The 17552-nt window shown below is 40.7% G+C and overlaps 1 protein-coding gene across 1 annotated transcript; it reads left to right on the top strand.

Moving 5' to 3' along the window:
• Positions 1 to 2905: 2905 nt before the first annotated feature.
• On the top strand, positions 2906 to 16413 carry kcnh4a (potassium voltage-gated channel, subfamily H (eag-related), member 4a; the record flags this gene model as incomplete). Its single annotated transcript, XM_083895875.1, has 15 exons — positions 2906 to 2981; positions 7583 to 7816; positions 7971 to 8102; positions 8263 to 8396; positions 9117 to 9369; positions 10177 to 10334; positions 10918 to 11125; positions 11647 to 11841; positions 11925 to 12124; positions 13015 to 13264; positions 13470 to 13684; positions 14293 to 14657; positions 14747 to 14826; positions 14919 to 14995; positions 15430 to 16413. The coding sequence occupies 15 exons, from the start codon at positions 2906 to 2908 to the stop codon at positions 16411 to 16413; spliced, it is 3561 nt and encodes a 1186-aa protein (XP_083752001.1).
• Positions 16414 to 17552: the final 1139 nt, after the last annotated feature.

Raw genomic sequence — 17552 nt, 5'->3', positions numbered from 1 at the left:
GCCTATCCACAGTATTTTTTTTCCCTATCATACCCATCCACACACTGCCACCACAACCTACAGGAGCAACTTGGCTTTAGATGTGAGAAATTATTTTTCTCTTTTTTATTTCATTTATTTATTTTTTATTTTTTTTTAAACAACTTTATTTTTCAGTTTTCAAGGTACAATTATACAACAGCCCTGATCCCACCTGCCAAGAGTACACATATTACACACACACATACACACAGTGTCAAAGAAAGAGAAGTCTACAGAATAAGTAGATAAAAATAAATAAAAAGGTCTGCCACCTTGGAGATAAAATGTATCATTCTGAAAGACACTCTGTATGTTTTGTTTTGTTATTGAATGACGAGATTGAGGTTCAAGAGAAGGACAGATTGTCTGCGAATTGTAGAAAAGGACTCCAGGTGTTCTGGAATCTATTGGAGGCCTTACCCCTTGAGTATCTCAGTTTTTCTTGGGCTAGAAAAGCAAGGACTTATTTTACCCAGCAAAGGAAAGATGGGGGAGTAGCAGACTTCCACTGCCGCAGGATAAGTCTCCTAGCTAAGAGTGAAGCAAATGCAAACCTTGGAATGTAGAGATCTGAACCGCCCCAGCTTTAAACCCAAAGATATGCATTTCATTTTTAAATAAGTACACATTTTACTTTTTTTTTAAAAAATACATACACATACTAAATCTATACTACACTGTGTAGTGGTTAGCATTCTTGCCTTTGCAGCAAGAAGACCCGGGTTCGAGCCCCAGTTGGAACAGTTGGAGTTTGCATGTTCTCCCTGTGTGTGCGTGGGTTTTCTCCAGGTTCTCCAGTTTCCTCCCACAGTCCAGAAACATGCAATATGGGGATTAGGCAAATTGGACACTCTAAATTTCCCATAGGTGTGAGAGTGAAAGGTTGTTTCTCTCTCTGTGGCAATGGACTGGCGAACTGTCCAGGGTGTGACCCCCGCCTTTCGCTCTATGTCAGCTGAGATTGGCACAGTACCCCCATGGATGGATGGATGGACAATGTGGCAATAAAGACAGCCACAAGATGGTGCTGATATGGTAAAAACTAAATACAGAGGGGATGGGAGGGGGGGAGGGGGGTGGGTGAGATCATGCCTGATCAGTGTAATTATTCAGTTGTATTATTTGCATGTTTTGTTAAAATTCAGCCTTGATAAAAAAATGATAACTACCTCATTTCTGTTTGCCCTGAACATGTGAATGTGCATGTTTGTCTGTGTAAATAAATAATACATATGATTATAGAATGATTTGGGTAATCTGCATGTTAAGCTTTTGTATTCACACTGCCAAAAAGCTGTTTGGATCTACATCCGGTTATTTATTTACACACATCTTCAAAGTGATCGCTACATGCTATAGGGATAATTGAACAGATTCAAAGTCCTGCCTCTTTTTGACTTCAGCCCCACCTTTTAATCTTCACTATATCAGCATTTAACAGCTTCTTTAAATAGAAACATGACGTGGATTTGCTTTTACATTTGAGGACATATACGGATGACACGGTACACTTGAACATGATGTTTGTTTTGTCACTTTTAGAAATATTTTATACAGATTTGTATTTCTGGCGCCTTCACAATTTCATGCTTCCATATATATATATATATATAGTCTGTATATATTTTCAAATATGGTCAATTAACCTCAAACAGAACTATGAGGGATGCATTAATGTGCAAATACTGCTCGGGAACATGGTTCATTCTGATTTATTCCTTTCGGGCACAACACTTAGTTTGCTGCAGCTTATACACATTGAAGTGTCCATGACCTCTGACCTCCATGTCTCTCTCTGTGTGTGTGTGTGTGTGTGTGTGTGTGTGTGTGTGTGTGTGTGTGTGTGTGTGTGTGTGTGTGTGTGTGTGTGTGTGTGTGTGTGTGTGTGTGTGTGTGTGTGTGTGTGTGTGTGTGTGTGTGTGTGTGTGTGTGTTGAAAAAAGACCACATCTCTACACTGAGACATAGGAAGGCTGTCCATTGTCCTGTACCATATGAAGGAGTATCCACAACAACCAGCACAAGCTGACACTTTGCTTTGGTCCCATGTGTTTGTGGATGTATTTATGAATTGATTTGGCTTATTTTGCACAATAAAATACAAACAAATTACAGAAAAACAGTGACAAAAATACAGATAAACAAAGGTATAACAATAATCCATATAAGAAAATGTGTAAGGGGATGATATTTTGAAACAATTCATGGAGGATAGATGGGAGGAAGTATTCCATAAACTGACATCCCTGAATTTAAAAGAGAATCAGGAATCAGTTTTATTGTTTGTTTATTGTTTGTTGTTTTGTTTTTTTAAGCAACGGAACAAAATCCACAAAAAGAGGGTTGTGAGAAAAGGCATTAAAGGAGAAAAAGGAAAAATGATATTGGATAAAGCGAAACAGTGATTTCTGACTTCTCTGGGGAGTGTGAAGTAGGAGGATGAGAGAGAGAGAGAGAGAGAGAGAGATAGAAAGAAAGAGAGAGAACTAATAAATTGACAGTGTGAGGAAGAGGCAGAGGGAGGGACAGAGAGAAGCAGGGGAGTCAGGGACGGCAGGAACCATGGTGAGTGGAGTTAGACTTAGAGATGAAAAGCTCAGGCTTCACTTTGCTACTGCAGCAGCACTAAGAGCACAGGGATGCACTGCTCCAGCTGAAAGCTCCTGACTCCTGACTCAAAAACCCTGCAGCACCTTCCAGCTCCCAGACGAAATGTCAGAGGTTTCCTCTCCACTAAATACAGCACGATCTACACCCTGACAGAATCTTGTACAAGAGTCACAAGCGAGCCAAACAAGCTGCTGCAGATCCACTGGTGGTTTCGCCTTCTTGTAATGGTGACGATTAACTGGAAACTGGTCTGTGAGAATCCGTAAGCCTCCACGATGCCTGTGATGAAAGGCCTCCTCGCTCCACAAAACACCTTCTTGGACAGCATTGCAAACCACTTCGATGGCACTCGTGAGTATATATTGGAGATTTATGATGTGAATATGAAGGAATTTTTTTATTTTAATAGCTAATTTTAATAGCCTCTATACTGTAAGCATGACTTTAACTACCATGGCATTTCTTCCAAACACCTTAGAAGTCCAATTTAATTTATTTCTAGTGCAATACATGCAGGACAACAGCACGCATTTTTGATTGCTCCTGCACCCTTTGTAAATGTTTTGACTGGATGTATGTGTATATATATATATATATATATATATATATATATTCCTCACATTCTCAGCCTCTAGTAAAAACCAGATCATTATGCTGCAGTCTGGTTATTTCAAACTTTTGTTGCAGGACATAATTAGGAAATTAAAACTACCTGCAAATGATTTAGACATTTTGCCTGCAGCATTTTTTGGAATCTAGTCCTGGACTCTGCCTGACAAATTAGTCCGACAGTGATTGAATTTACTGTGGACCAGCAAAGTAAAAAATTATATTCCTAAAAAGAAGGCTAACGTGACGTCATTGCAAGAAGAGGTGATAAACAGAGAAAAACAAGATGAACTACTCAAATAAGGAGTTTTTTCAACTTCCACGGTTATTTGTTATCTACATTTTTATTAACTCCCTGGCAATCAAATGGTTGATAAAATTGTGTATGTCTTGTAGAATTGTTTTAGCTGGTTATTTTGTGTGGCAGATTGTTGTTCTAGTGATGTTTGTTGTGTTGTGAGATCCAGCCATCAGGGTCCAATTATGTGTGAGTGAGTTATGATAGAAAAACCACTAGAAAGAACTAGAAAATGAGATGGACCATGCAGTAGTTCATTAAAACTGAGGAGCTACTTGTCATGCTGCATGTGCTGTTTTTCATGTGTTCTTCAATCAAAGCAATTTTTCCCTTTCGAGAGACACAATAAATGAAATCCTTCAACAGCAAAGTCGTAGCTGCACAAGTAGCACTCGTGGTTTCGTCTGATATAGTCATTAAAAATAAAACATTCACAGCTCTGCTTTCACAGCAGGATGTTTAGATGCTGTAGGTTGACACTTTTGCTGGCCTTAACTTGTGGAAGGAGAGGTGCAATGAAGAGAAAGGTCGATGCAAACGAGGCAACAGAGGTGTGAACGTTGTGGTGAAAACTGGTTATTTGAAGCAGCTGGAAATAGGATTGGGGTTTTTTTTAGTGTGTGCTAACAAGTTCATTAAAAATACTGACAGAAATGTGCAGCTGTGGGGGTATTTGTTTGCTGTTTTTGCTGTATGGAGACAAAAATGACACCTTTTTATTTTACATAATATTATTATTTTTTTACAATTATTAGTATAAATCTAAATTCAACTTCCCAGCTTTTGCTTATTTGTGATGCTCAGCTCTCTCGTGACAATGTCATTTTCCCGTTTGGAGAATTGAATCTCTTTGTGGGTCTTTTTTTTCTCCTTCTTTTAATCTTTTGCTGCAATTGTTTGCAACAATGAGAAGAGTGATGTGAGCTGAGGCTGATCCACCATGTTTGACTCCACACCCTCTTACATAAAGCACGCTGCACCTTGATTATGAATGAAGCACAGCAGATGCACCTGTCACAGACCACGTACATGAAAGTTATTTACCCTCACAATCAGTCTCCGTTTTTACTCTTTACTCTCACAGCAAATCCCACGTGTTTGCAGTAAATTGCTGCGTCCTAGATGCACTTTCACAGCAGACGATTGTACAATTTTAAAAGCAATTACTGTAAATTGGCAGCTGTTTACTGTAATATAGGCTATATTTGACTAATTTTGACTGATTTAAATAGTCAATTATACTGTAACTCACAGTAGTCGTGTCATACATCATACAATGTTTTTAAAGATGACAAACCATAATGACTCAATTCACAATAGCAACAGCGGCAAAAGCAAATTTGTGCATAATATGATAATCATTATTAATGTTGTTTTTATCGAAGAAATACTTTTTTGAAAAAGGTAAATCATCACATCTATTTAGATAAACATATCATCTTTACTTGATGATACATGTGTTATTTTAATAAATGTAAAGAAAATGTATTCATGTATTTATTTGGTGACTCATAAATATATCTCCCGTTACAAAACTGCTGGAATAATACTGTCATATAACTGTATTTTATTGTAGAAATACTGTATTTAAAAAAAAAAATAAAAGAAATCACTTTTCCTATCAACAAACAGTAATTTCACAATAAAACAGAAAAATGTGGTATTATATTGTAATGTAATGATTTCCAGTTAAAGCTTGTGAAATCCTGGAGATAATTTACAGTGCTGTTATTAACGTTGCTACACTGCTCATCCATTGTTTTGTCGCTTATTCACTCCTCCATCTAGAACATTTAAGTCTTTAAGTCGTCTTTGAATATGAATAGCTCTCTCTCTCCACAACATATTAGATGGTGAGACCAAGTGTGTGCATGACTGTCCATCACAACTTCACAAGTTGACAAATTCACTATATCATTATCTCCATCTGTATGTCATGATTACACACACACATGGAGGGACACACACTCCTGTCCTTTTTCCACATTACTACCATTGCTTTACACACATTATGTACACTAAATCTGCAAGTGAGCCGAGTGCCCTGGATGTGTCTCGGTGGAAGTTTCTTTAATCAAGGCGATAACTGTGAGGCTGCACGTTACGCTCATTTATTTCTCTATATGCAGGAGAAATAATGAATAATACAGATACCCCCCCCCCCCACTGCACCCATAGACAATAGAGGTGATACTCACATGACCTGGATATGTGAGTAGGAAAATGAATGAAAATAAATTATGCAAACGGAGCAATAGTTGATCAAATATCACTGGGGTCGTGCCCCTTCAGTTGAAATCTGAATAAATCGCTTCAATTATTAATTTAATTGGTTGTCTGCTTCACATAAATGTAAATAATGACCACATTTCTACTTCCACAGTTAAGATAATCTTAAATTGCTTCAGTACCAAGCATAGAGAGGCTTAATTGTATTCATTTTCTTGTTTCTTATCTGTTAGAGTAGATGTTTAAACTATGTCCTTCACTTCCTCACATAGTGTCTTTGGTAATTAGCTATAATCATCACTTTTGAGCGATTGCAATTAAACGAAAAGGAAGGAAACACATGTGGTTGAACACCCAGTGCAATAACAGAAATTACTGTTACTCTGTGACAAGCCTGTATTCTATTTTTAGATGTGAGCGCTGACTAGCAAAGGTATAGATTCAAGTAAGTTTCACAGTCAGTCAGAGAGACGCTGATACCCAAACAATATTGTTCATATCAGGAAAATAAAGTGGATACATTGAATGTAATTCATGGCTTGAATTCCTGATTATTATGTGTGAGACAAGGCTCTGACTTGATGAGAAGGTCAAGGTTTCAGTTTTATGCGAGGAGTTCTTTCATTTCCAACTCAATCCTCAAGAAAAAAAAACACCTCCAAAGAAAGACTGTAATACTGATATTGCCATTTCTTCATTGGCAGAGAAAATGTGTTTTCCAGAGGGCAGGGTGTCTTGGTAACCTCAGACATACAAACGGCAGCATTGCCATATGTTTAAGCTTCTTTTCCTGCACAAATTGCTATGGCAACAACAGCGCGGAAAGGTCTTAATTTAGTTTCTTGCAAGACTAACTGTACACACATCAGGAAAAAAAAACATATCCTCACATTACTAATTGCACATCTCTGCCTCTGAAAAACCAACATAACAAAAAGCTCACATAAAATGCTACATGAATGACATCATCTGATCAGTTCAGGTGCAGCACAAAGCATCGCTCATTAAGACTCACTGCAGCACAGATGTCCAACATTGTCCTGAGCCTTTTCATCGGCGTAATGTTTAGCGGCTCAGTAAAACAAACATTTATTGTGTTCGTGAAATGTCATCTGCTTGCTGCATGAATTAGTGAAAGGAGAAACCATTCAGTGGAATATGCTGCTGTCCTTAAGAGTTAAAGCAGGGCTGCATTAGTCAGTGAATGACAGTGAAATCTGACTATTTCCCTTCATGTATGGCCTCACATTACTTGGTAGCTTTTATAAACCAGCATCAGTGTGAAAGGAATGGTTTAATAAAGGAATAATCCTTTGTTTTGGCATAATGGCTTGAGAGGATAAAACATTTGTAAACCTTTATATGTGCACGTTTTCATATTTTTAATGATGCCAGGCTTTTTTCAGGTAAATTATTTTTAAATCCACATATCAGTCAGCTCTTCTTGTGTAAGATACTTTTTTTTGCTACTTGATTATTCAGTGATTTACTGAATAAGAAATGAATCTTCTTGTGCTTCACCACCCACACTTCCTGCCCTCAAGTGATACTCAGTGTTCTGGCAGTAAACAACAATACTTGGTTGTTGGTCTTTCATCTTCAAACATCTGTCTGAATGTTTTTCGCAAAGATCACACTTTGTCATATAGGTGCAGACGCTCTGGTGTGACTATTTTATATTCAAGACTTTGTTTTATTGGTGTTGTGTTAAATCATGTGGGGGAAATTGTTGACATAATCTGACAGAGTCTCAAGCGACATTGACTGCTCTTCAGACAGAAAAATAACAAAGACGTTGCTCTCATTGTCTTTGCAGACAGTAACTTCCTACTGGGAAATGCTCAGGCTCGCTATGGTTACCCCATCGTGTACTGCTCTGATGGGTTTTGTGAGCTGACCGGTTTTGTTCGGACTGAAGTGATGCAGAAAACATGCACGTGCAGCTTTCTCCACGGGGCCGAGACCAGTGACAGTGCGGTCCAACAGGTGGACAAAGCCCTGGAGGGACAGCAGGAGTACCAGGGAGAAGTCTGCTTCTATAGGAAGAATGGTGAGGATCCATGTGCTCATCTGGAATACAGATCTTGCTTTTGATACCATCAATTGAATTTAATACATTTTCTATCATTAACAATAATCATTAAAAAAAAAATCTGTCTGGCAGTATTATTTGGTAATCACTTATGACCTTTTAATATCCTCAGGAAATCCATTTTGGTGCCTCCTGGATATTGTGCCAATTAAAAACGAGAGAGGTGAGGTGGTGCTGTTCCTGTTGTCCTTTAAAGACATCACTGAATCATATGGGGAAAGCTGTCACTACAACCACGGAGACGGTGAGAGTCCTGCCTGCCTGCATGCACGTCTAAAGCAATGCTATGTAACTTTTGCCGTTAACTGAGAATACTTTAACTTCAAAATATAATATCACGTGTATGTACTTAAATGTTGAATACGTCGGGATTAACGTTTGATCATTGCGTTTTCTGCACGCAGGTTTGCCACAGGCTGCGTATCAGAGCAGGAAAATCAACCAGTCTCACTTCACCCAAGCTCGAGAGAGAGGGAGGACAGTTCTGCACCACCTGACCAACCTTTTCACCAAGAGGGGCAAGAGGAAACTGACCGAGGTGAGTGCAAAGACAGTTGACTCTATTTTAAAGTCTTTGTACATGAGGGAGGGGCATTTTGCTGGAGCAGAGCTTGTTTATCTCAATTAATATCCTCCACCAGAGGGTCGCGGGGTGTGCTGTGCCTATCTCAGCTGACATAGTCGGATAGTCCATCGCAGGGCCACATATAGAGACAAACAACCATTCACACACTCTCACACCTACGGTCAATTCACCTAATCCCCAAATCTGCATGTTTTTGGACTGTGGGAGGAACCTGAAGAAAACCCATGCACACATGGGGAGAACATAAAAACTCCATGCAAGGCCATTACAAATTGACTAGTATGATCAAAAAGTTATATTTTGTATTCTAAGGCCATCGTTAAAAAACACTGCTGTTCAATCATCTTCCCTGTGTGCACATATTCACAGTTAGAATAATAATAATAATATGATGATGAAGGTTTTATAGTATTGGCAGGTTTACAATCCACCCGCAGTGTTTCAAGCTGAGCATATTACTGTGCTCAAACGGCCTTGATTAGGCACTGAGGAAAATTAACACTTTATCAGCCTTTCTTATTTTGTTACAAGACTCATCATTTCTCAGTTTTTAAGGTCTCAGACAAACAATCCTCCTCCCTCCAACTGACTAGCACACCACAACAGAGTGTCCGTGAGGTTTACATAACATGGTCTTTCACAAAGTTAATTGTCTCCTCGTGGTCCTTTCAGAGTGTGTTTCAGAAACCGTCCCTGCCCGAGTACAAGGTGGCGGCTGTGAAGAAGTCGCGGTTCATCCTGTTGCACTACAGCGTCTCCAAGGCCTTGTGGGATTGGCTAATTCTGCTGGCGACCTTCTACGTTGCTGTCACCGTGCCTTACGACGTCTGCTTCGCCAGTCACAACGAGAACAGGGACCGTCAGTCACTCGTCAGCCACAGCACTTTAGGCAGTGACATAGCAGTGGAGATGCTCTTCATACTTGGTATGATGCATATTGTATGTTATTAAATCAATCTGTGCAAGTAAAATGTGCTATTAAATGTATCTGTTCGATCATTTTAACCATTTCGAAGCAACATCAAGTCACAGGCTGTTTTCTCCTGACAGAAGGCAAATGCAGTCTAACTTCTTCCAGTGACATAATTGGTAGCTACAAGCACTATAATTTTAATGTAACATCTTCTCCAGTGATTGCATGCTCTGCACAAGCTGACCTTTATGTTACAGCATCTCGAGCAGCATTATGAAGAGACAACACTGTTTTGTTTATATTGAGAACAGACTTATTTCCCAGCACAGCTGAAGTTGTTACCCTGGCGATAGCTGACACAAACCACCTACCTTTACTCACCCACGCAGGGGGGTGTCTCTGTTGCCCCAGGTTACGGATTATAATCAGATTTCTCCCTCTTTGTCTCACTTTTCTTGTAAAAGAAGTGTGATAGCACATCTGTCATCGGGGCTCTGTGACTTCATCTCTCAAGGCACATTTGTGTGGAGAAAATGATATTTGTTCAGAGGCAATGGCGACAGATGGAGGCCACAGAAACATTGCGCTTGTAAAGCAAGGTGCTGCAAACAGGTTGGAGTATGATTGCAAGCACAAAGAATTGTGCTTGCATTCGACATTTGGATGCAGATAAAAATAACATCCGATTGTATCTGCTCACAATGTCCACATAGAGCCAGAATAATAAAAGCAAAAGAAAGAAAAATCACTCACAATCGCTCACTGCAGCTGTAAGTCAACAGGTGCATAATTCCATTTTTTTTTGTTTTCCCTGCTAAGATATCATCCTGAATTTCCGGACTACCTATGTCAGCCAGTCGGGTCAGGTAGTGTACGACGCACGGTCAATCTACCTCCATTACTGCACCACGTGGTTCTTTGTGGATCTGATCGCAGCTTTGCCTTTTGACCTTCTCTACGCTTTTAACATCACTGTGGTAAGAATCGATGCAGGAGTACAGTTTACCGCTTAGAGTCTATCCTTTTTTTCTCTTGTGCCAACTTTAACACTGAAGTTTACACAACTGTAATTCTCTCACAAAGCTTTGGAGGGGAGGTGATTATTTTTTATTATTATATAAAAGGCTTGTTCTAAATGTAGTTTATTAGTATCTGTTGATAAATCATCCTGAATGTCACACACTGGACTTTTAACATTGCTTTACATCATTGGTTCTCAAAGTGCGGCCCAGGGGCCAATGGCGGCCCGCAGAAACATTAATGGGGGCCTACAATGAATTACAGTTTATAGTTTTAATCCAGTAGGTACTAAGCTCGTTAAATGTTTATTGTACATTACTGAATACAGACCAGTAAGTGTAAACTGTAGAACTGCAATCTGGTCATTAAAATTATTACAAATGGGATTTCTTTCTGTTTTTTTTCCTTTTTATTTCCTTTGGCGGCCCTCAGTCCAACGTTGGGTTCCTAAATTGGCCCCCAGGTATCAAAACTCTGAGAACCCCTGCTTTACATGATTCATACACGAATCAGCTCTCCTCTCTCCCTGTCTTTACGCAGACCTCGCTTGTGCACTTGCTGAAGACAGTTCGTCTGCTGCGTCTGCTGCGCCTGCTACAAAAATTGGATCGTTACTCCCAGTACAGCGCTGTCGTCCTGACCCTGCTCATGTCTGTGTTCGCTCTCCTGGCTCACTGGATGGCTTGTGTCTGGTATGTGATTGGACGCAAGGAGATAGAGAGCAGTGACCCCGTCACCTGGGACATAGGTGAGCACACTGTACAAAAGTCTATGTTTGACAGTTCTCACACCAAAGGTATTATGGTCTTCGTCACTTATTTACCTTTGCTAACCCAAACGCAAACCTAGAGCCTCATACTCAAACTGACTGCCACTGTATATCATCAGGCAGCTTTTTCTTTATTTATTCTTAATCTAAAGATATTTTATTTATCCCAGTACTGTCTTACAGTGTCTACTGGGACATCCTTTACATCATGACATCATTTTCTATTACTGAGATGGACATTTTCTATACAGCACTGAATATCATTTTCTCTAAGGACATCCCTAGCATTATTTTAATATCTAGCATGTCTTCTCAGACCACAGGAAGTGCAGGTCACAGAGCTATTCCATTATATCACCGATAATGAATTATACAAGTGCATTTTATCACCCACCACTGAACAGTGGGGCCATTCTTTGGAGAGAGAAAAAAAACAACAAATCATAGCACATTTTATCGAATCAGCTAAGCTCCAACTATCTTCTGACCTCATCCAACAGGCTGGCTTCAGGAGCTGGGAAAGCGTCTGGATACACCATTCATCAACAGCACCACGGGTGGTCCCTCCATGCCCAGTGCCTACATCGCCTCTCTTTATTTCACCCTCAGTAGCCTTACCAGTGTTGGGTTTGGCAACGTGTGTGCCAACACAGACGCAGAGAAAATCTTCTCCATCTGCATCATGCTCATGGGGGGTGAGTTCCAATCGCGAACACATGAATTGTGACGTATGTGCTGAGAATACCATAACTTTAAACCTGCTCCACACAACCCTCAGCCCTGATGCATGCAGTTGTCTTCGGCAACGTGACAGCCATCATCCAGCGCATGTACTCGCGCCGCTCACTCTATCACACCCGAATGAAGGATCTCAAAGACTTCATCCGCGTGCATCGGCTGCCTCAGCAGCTGAAGCAGAGGATGGTGGAGTACTTTCAGGCCACCTGGTCAGTTAACAACGGCATCAACGCCAATGAGGTGAGAGACAAATCAGCAGTGTGCATATATGACTAATTTGCCAAAGGTTACCATTGCATGGGATATCGTCCAAATATCTCTCACATTCAAACCATTTCAAATGAGTTCACACAGTTGTTATTAAGTCTATCTGTGCTACATAACTCTCTCTGTGTTTCTCATTATAGAGGTGATTAGATCTTTCATATGCTTCCTCAGTCAGGTGTTGCATGACAGAGGAAGCACATAATATACAAGTAATGTTACACTGTTGGTGTTCATTAGGACCCAACAGAGGCTGAATATCACCATCAACAACAACAAAAATGAAGTTGCACAATGCAGTTTTAAGTTTGTAATAACTTGTTGATGTGTGGGCTGCCTGCAGTATGAATTTCTTTTCTTCTCCATGAAGTAAAAGTACATTTTGTGTGGGCGCTACTTTCCAGATTCAGAAAATGTCATCCTTAAAATGTGGGTCACCTCTAATTCTCTGGAGCCTTATTCCACTTCTTTAAGTAGACGGCACTCGGTCGCAAATAGAACATTGGTAACAATGCCAGAACCGCTCTAGAAGCAAGTACCCCCTAATTATAAGAGTAGGAGTTGAAATATAGAGAATACTCATTAACACCCTCGCCATCACCATCTGATAATTAATTCACTGTTGAAGGTAACAGACACTGCGTCTGCTTTCTGAGAACATGCTGGCTTTAACACCTCATGTCTGGTTTTACTTAGCAGCTTGACGCAACATGTGACTGCTTCAACTCCTCAACTCTTTTTTTTTTTGTTGTTGTTCTTGTGTTCGGGAGTAATGGAGGAAGTATGACAGTATTCAGTGGACCTGTCGGACACAGTCAAAACCAGTGCAGTGGTCAATACCTAACCAAACATGTTTTGTGTTTTAGTTGCTGCACGACTTCCCCGATGAACTGCGAGCTGACATTGCCATGCATCTGAACAAAGACATCCTGCAGCTGCCTGTGTTTGAGCGGGCCAGCAGAGGGTGTCTGCGCTCCCTCTCCCTGCACATTAAGACCTCCTTCTGTGCACCAGGAGAATACCTCATACGCCACGGAGATGCTCTACAGGCCAACTATTTTGTCTGTTCGGGTTCTCTGGAGGTTCTCAAAGACAACACAGTCATAGCCATCCTAGGTCAGTGTAGACCGTCCCCTCTCACTCACTCACTGTAACAAATTTCAAGGTGGTTGAACTTAGATTATGTGCTATTTGAACTTTACTTCAAGTAATATAATTGGGGTATGATATTTTTTTTTTGCTTATATACAGTGTTTATTGCTTGTTTTGGTTGCATTGCCCTGCTGCTGTAACCCTCATGTTTGACCCACAATCTCTGCAGGCAAAGGTGACCTTATCGGGGCTGATCTCCCAGAACAAGACGAGGTGATAAAGACAAATGCTGATGTTAAAGCGTTGACCTACTGTGATCTGCAGCATATCAGCGTCAGAGCTTTAAGGGAGGTCCTCATGCTGTACCCAGAGTATGGAAGCCGCTTCACCGCTGACATCCACCACAACCTCACCTATAACTTGAGGGAGGGCAGTGAAACAGATGTAAGACTTACTATTCTGTAATGTTACATGCAGTGGAAAACACTATAGCCAGGGAGAAACCGACATTCCAATGTACTGATATTCAAGGCCTTTTTCCACTTTAAATGAATGCCTGTCTGACCATGTACAGAATGTCCTTGTAATCTATTCATTTTCTCTTAAAAATCTCTAGGGAACAAAACGGTTTCCATGGACTCCCAGACTCTCTCAGGTTTGTGCACCTCACTCGGGTAATTACTCCAGCGTTGATCTGCTTGATAAACCTGGTAATCAGTTACAGTACAAGCTGTGTTCACATCATGTGACATTTGTCTATTTTAGTGAAAACTCTACCTGGGCTGTTGTCATGGTAAATGTTGGAAACAGCACAGTGAACCAAAGATAAAGATGGATGGATAAAATCTAGACTTATTTTTTAAACTAATCAAAGCAGTTTTGCCCTGACCTTGCTGCTGGCTTGCTTGCATGCTGATACAAAAAAAAGTAGAAAACAAAGGACAACAGAATATAAAATGTCTTTACCTATGTAGACTTTCTGTACCTGCACGTATCTGCTATTTTACTACAGTAATATAATGGGCATGTGTATGACTTTCATTTCTCCTCAGGGTCATGTTTCTTTGGACCATAAATTACCTTATATCATCGAGGCAGACAACACAATGCACAAAGACGACGTGAGACACTCTCAGCAGAAGAAAGTGCCTCTACTGCAGGGAATGGACAGCCCTGTTCATCAGCCCCGCCTCAGCACCCTGTTGGAGGAGGAGCTTCGCCACATAAACCCACTCCGCCTCTGTAGGTCACCTGTTCAAGGTTGCAGAGGCCGTAGCCCCTCTCCACAGAGGTTCACCGAGGAGCTGTCGATGTCTCCTTTGCCCAGTCTTACCACTGACACGGACTTTAACCATCGACCTGCCAAGCTGCTCATGCCATCCCTGCCTTGTGTTAGTCCACTCAACCTTAGCCCCAGGTAAGCCTGTTCACCCTACTTTAACCACATAAGTACTGCGAATCCATTTTTATGTGTTTAAAATTCACATCAATTTGTGCTACTGCTAGGGTTGTGGATGGAATTGAGGACAATGGTCACACTTTCCAGTTTAATGTAGAGCAGAGCGAAGCCAAGACTAATGTAACAGGTAAAGTCTTTGCAAAAACAGTCACTAGTTCTTCTAATTTTCTGTTGGGTAGTTTATTATGTAGTTCATACTGCATGTTCTTTCTTTTTCAGAGCGGTTACAAGTGAGTGCTAACCTGCTTTTGGAAACAGAGGAAGTGAGACAAAACATAAGCAAGCTGAACAAAGAGGTATGGTGAAAATTAGACAAGCATGATAACACAAAAACTGAAGAAACTTAATTTAACTGGCTTATACTTAATAGACATTGAATCAGTTGCAACTGCACTTGTAGATTTCTTGAAGATGTTTCATCTCTCATCCAAAAGGTAAAGTGAAGAAGCCTCTTGGAATAGGGGTGAGCATCTTCAAGAAATCTGTTAGTTCAGCTGGTATTGAGTCCACTTATTGACTTTTTTTTATAAATCTTTCTTTGACATACAGTAGTCCAGTAACATTCTCTGCTTTTTAGCCTGTCTTTTGGTAAAGCTCAAGTTATATAAGCAACATACTTTACAAGACTTTGGAAATGTACTTTCGGAAGTGAACATGGTTCTATTTTAACCGTAGGTGTTACTGTTTGTTTTCACTGAGGAATTGAGGAAAACTTTGTTTTTCTTCTAAGGTGAATAACTTGAACCAAGATGTAGCCAACCTTGCCAAGGAGCTCCATGACATAATGCATTACCTACAGTCTCATATGACCATGCTTCATTATACCACTCCGGTTTCCTCATATACCTATGGATTACAGATGGCCCCCACACCTAAGGTGACTGCTTCCAGTGACTGGCAGACACACGCCCCTTTAAATATAGCCACTGGGCTGCACCTCCACCATGAAGCAATCAGCCACCCTGCCAGAAATGTGTTAGGCTGCACTGGGACTCCCTCCCATGGCAGAAGTCCCAACATGTTGCACACTTCAAGCCCTGCTTCTTCGTGTTTACATTTATGCTGTTCTGACAGAGAAGGGCCCACAGCTCACAGGCTACAGAGCCAGTGTGCCCCCTTCCAAAGCTCCATAGCAGCCCCAAGCTCTCCTTACATGACCCACTCTCTTGATCGAGGAGGTTCATCCCTGTTGGGCCTCAGTTCTGCCTTTAGCAGCTTCCCTGTGGATTGTCAGGCCCCACGGGGGATCTACAATGCCTCTATTCCTACAATGAGCAACTCTCTTCCCGTATGTTCGCCAGTGAATTCTGGTTTCACATATCCTTCTCTGTGTGTTCAAACCAACACTGATGCCTCACTTAATCAGACCAGGTCTCAGACACCCATCCATACCTCCATCACTCCCACCAGCCAGCCACAGTATCACACGGCCTTCAGCTCTCTTAGCCCCTCAGGAGGTCACATGTCAATATGCACAGGAAATATCCTGGGACAACAGAGCTCCATCAATAGTCCTGGGCAGAGTGACCCATTAGGTTCCAGCTCTTTCCACCACACTCACGACATCACATGTTCTCTGCTGGGTCAGGCAGCAAACAGAGGCTCTCGAGCTTCACTGTATCAAGAGAGGACAGATGATGCAGGAGAGTCACAGGGAACGAGCAGCATTACTCCAACCCAAGAAGTTCAACCACCTCTTGCAGCCCCACACTGATCATCAGTGTCGTTGTTGTTTTGTTATTATTGGCTGATAATAACTGATAATGGTGTAAATTGTAATTTATTAAGTCCAAATGCATGAATTGTTGAAGCACTACAAGTAAATAAAATATTTTTTACTTTATTAATGATTCTACTTGTATATGATAACAGCTTTATTTGTGAATTAGTTTTACTAGTTTTTTACTTGAAGGTCACGGTGATCAGAATGGGGACAATTTATCAACAGGTCACAAAAATTTTGATAGACATTAGTGCATAATCACCTCTGCAATGACAATTATTATACCAATAGAGAATGTGGGCTTGACATGCAACCTGTGGGTATGCAGCACCACTTAGTGGTGACAGGTGGTTATAGAAGCTACGGCTGTTATTTCATCACACTGAGCAGTGTTCAGGTAGCTGCACATGTTTCAAGTGGGTTTTCCCTATTTTTTAATTTTTGTGGGTTTTTTTTAACCTAATAAAATCACATTTAATGTCCAAAAACCATGTGCGGTGCTTTCTGCTGCTGTCTGCCAACACTCTCCCCAGAAAGCAAAAATGCATGGGGGAACCAAACAACATTATGTTTCAAATTAGTTATTTTTGCACATGCAACAACCAGGTACAGGAGCAGTGGGCAGCATTTAATTGCACCCTGGGAGGAATTGGTGTCTTGCTCAGGGTCCTGGAATTTGAACCAGTGACCCTTCAGTTACACGCCCAATTCCTGTCCTCATGGTCTGCCCCACCCCACTGAGTGATTTTCCGGATTCCCATTGTGGCCCAAATTGGTGACTATTTAATTATTGAAAAGTTTTAACAAAATAAGCAAGTACGTTTTTGGAAGTAAGTTTTTCACATGATCTACTGTATATAACCACATTGTGGTATATAACCACAATGCAGTTACCGCATATCACCACCACACTCCAAAGCACCATTCTCATGCCTGATACCATTTTTAAAAGACAAAAAGTTTTCACTTTTCAAGCACTTACTTTTTTTGTGTGAATTTTGCCTGTCTCTCCTTTAAACATGCAAACTTCTCTATCACTCCTTTGTTTGCATAGCATTGTCCATATGTATCCTTGTCTGTTTTTTTGCTCTTTCAGGGAAATGTTTTAAGTCTGTAATACCCTTAGCACA

The sequence above is a fragment of the Microchirus variegatus genome (genome assembly GCF_963457635.1).
Source record: "Microchirus variegatus genome assembly, chromosome: 10".
In the NCBI taxonomy this organism is placed as follows: Eukaryota; Metazoa; Chordata; class Actinopteri; order Pleuronectiformes; family Soleidae; genus Microchirus; species Microchirus variegatus.
This window is presented reverse-complemented; position numbering and strand designations above follow the sequence as displayed.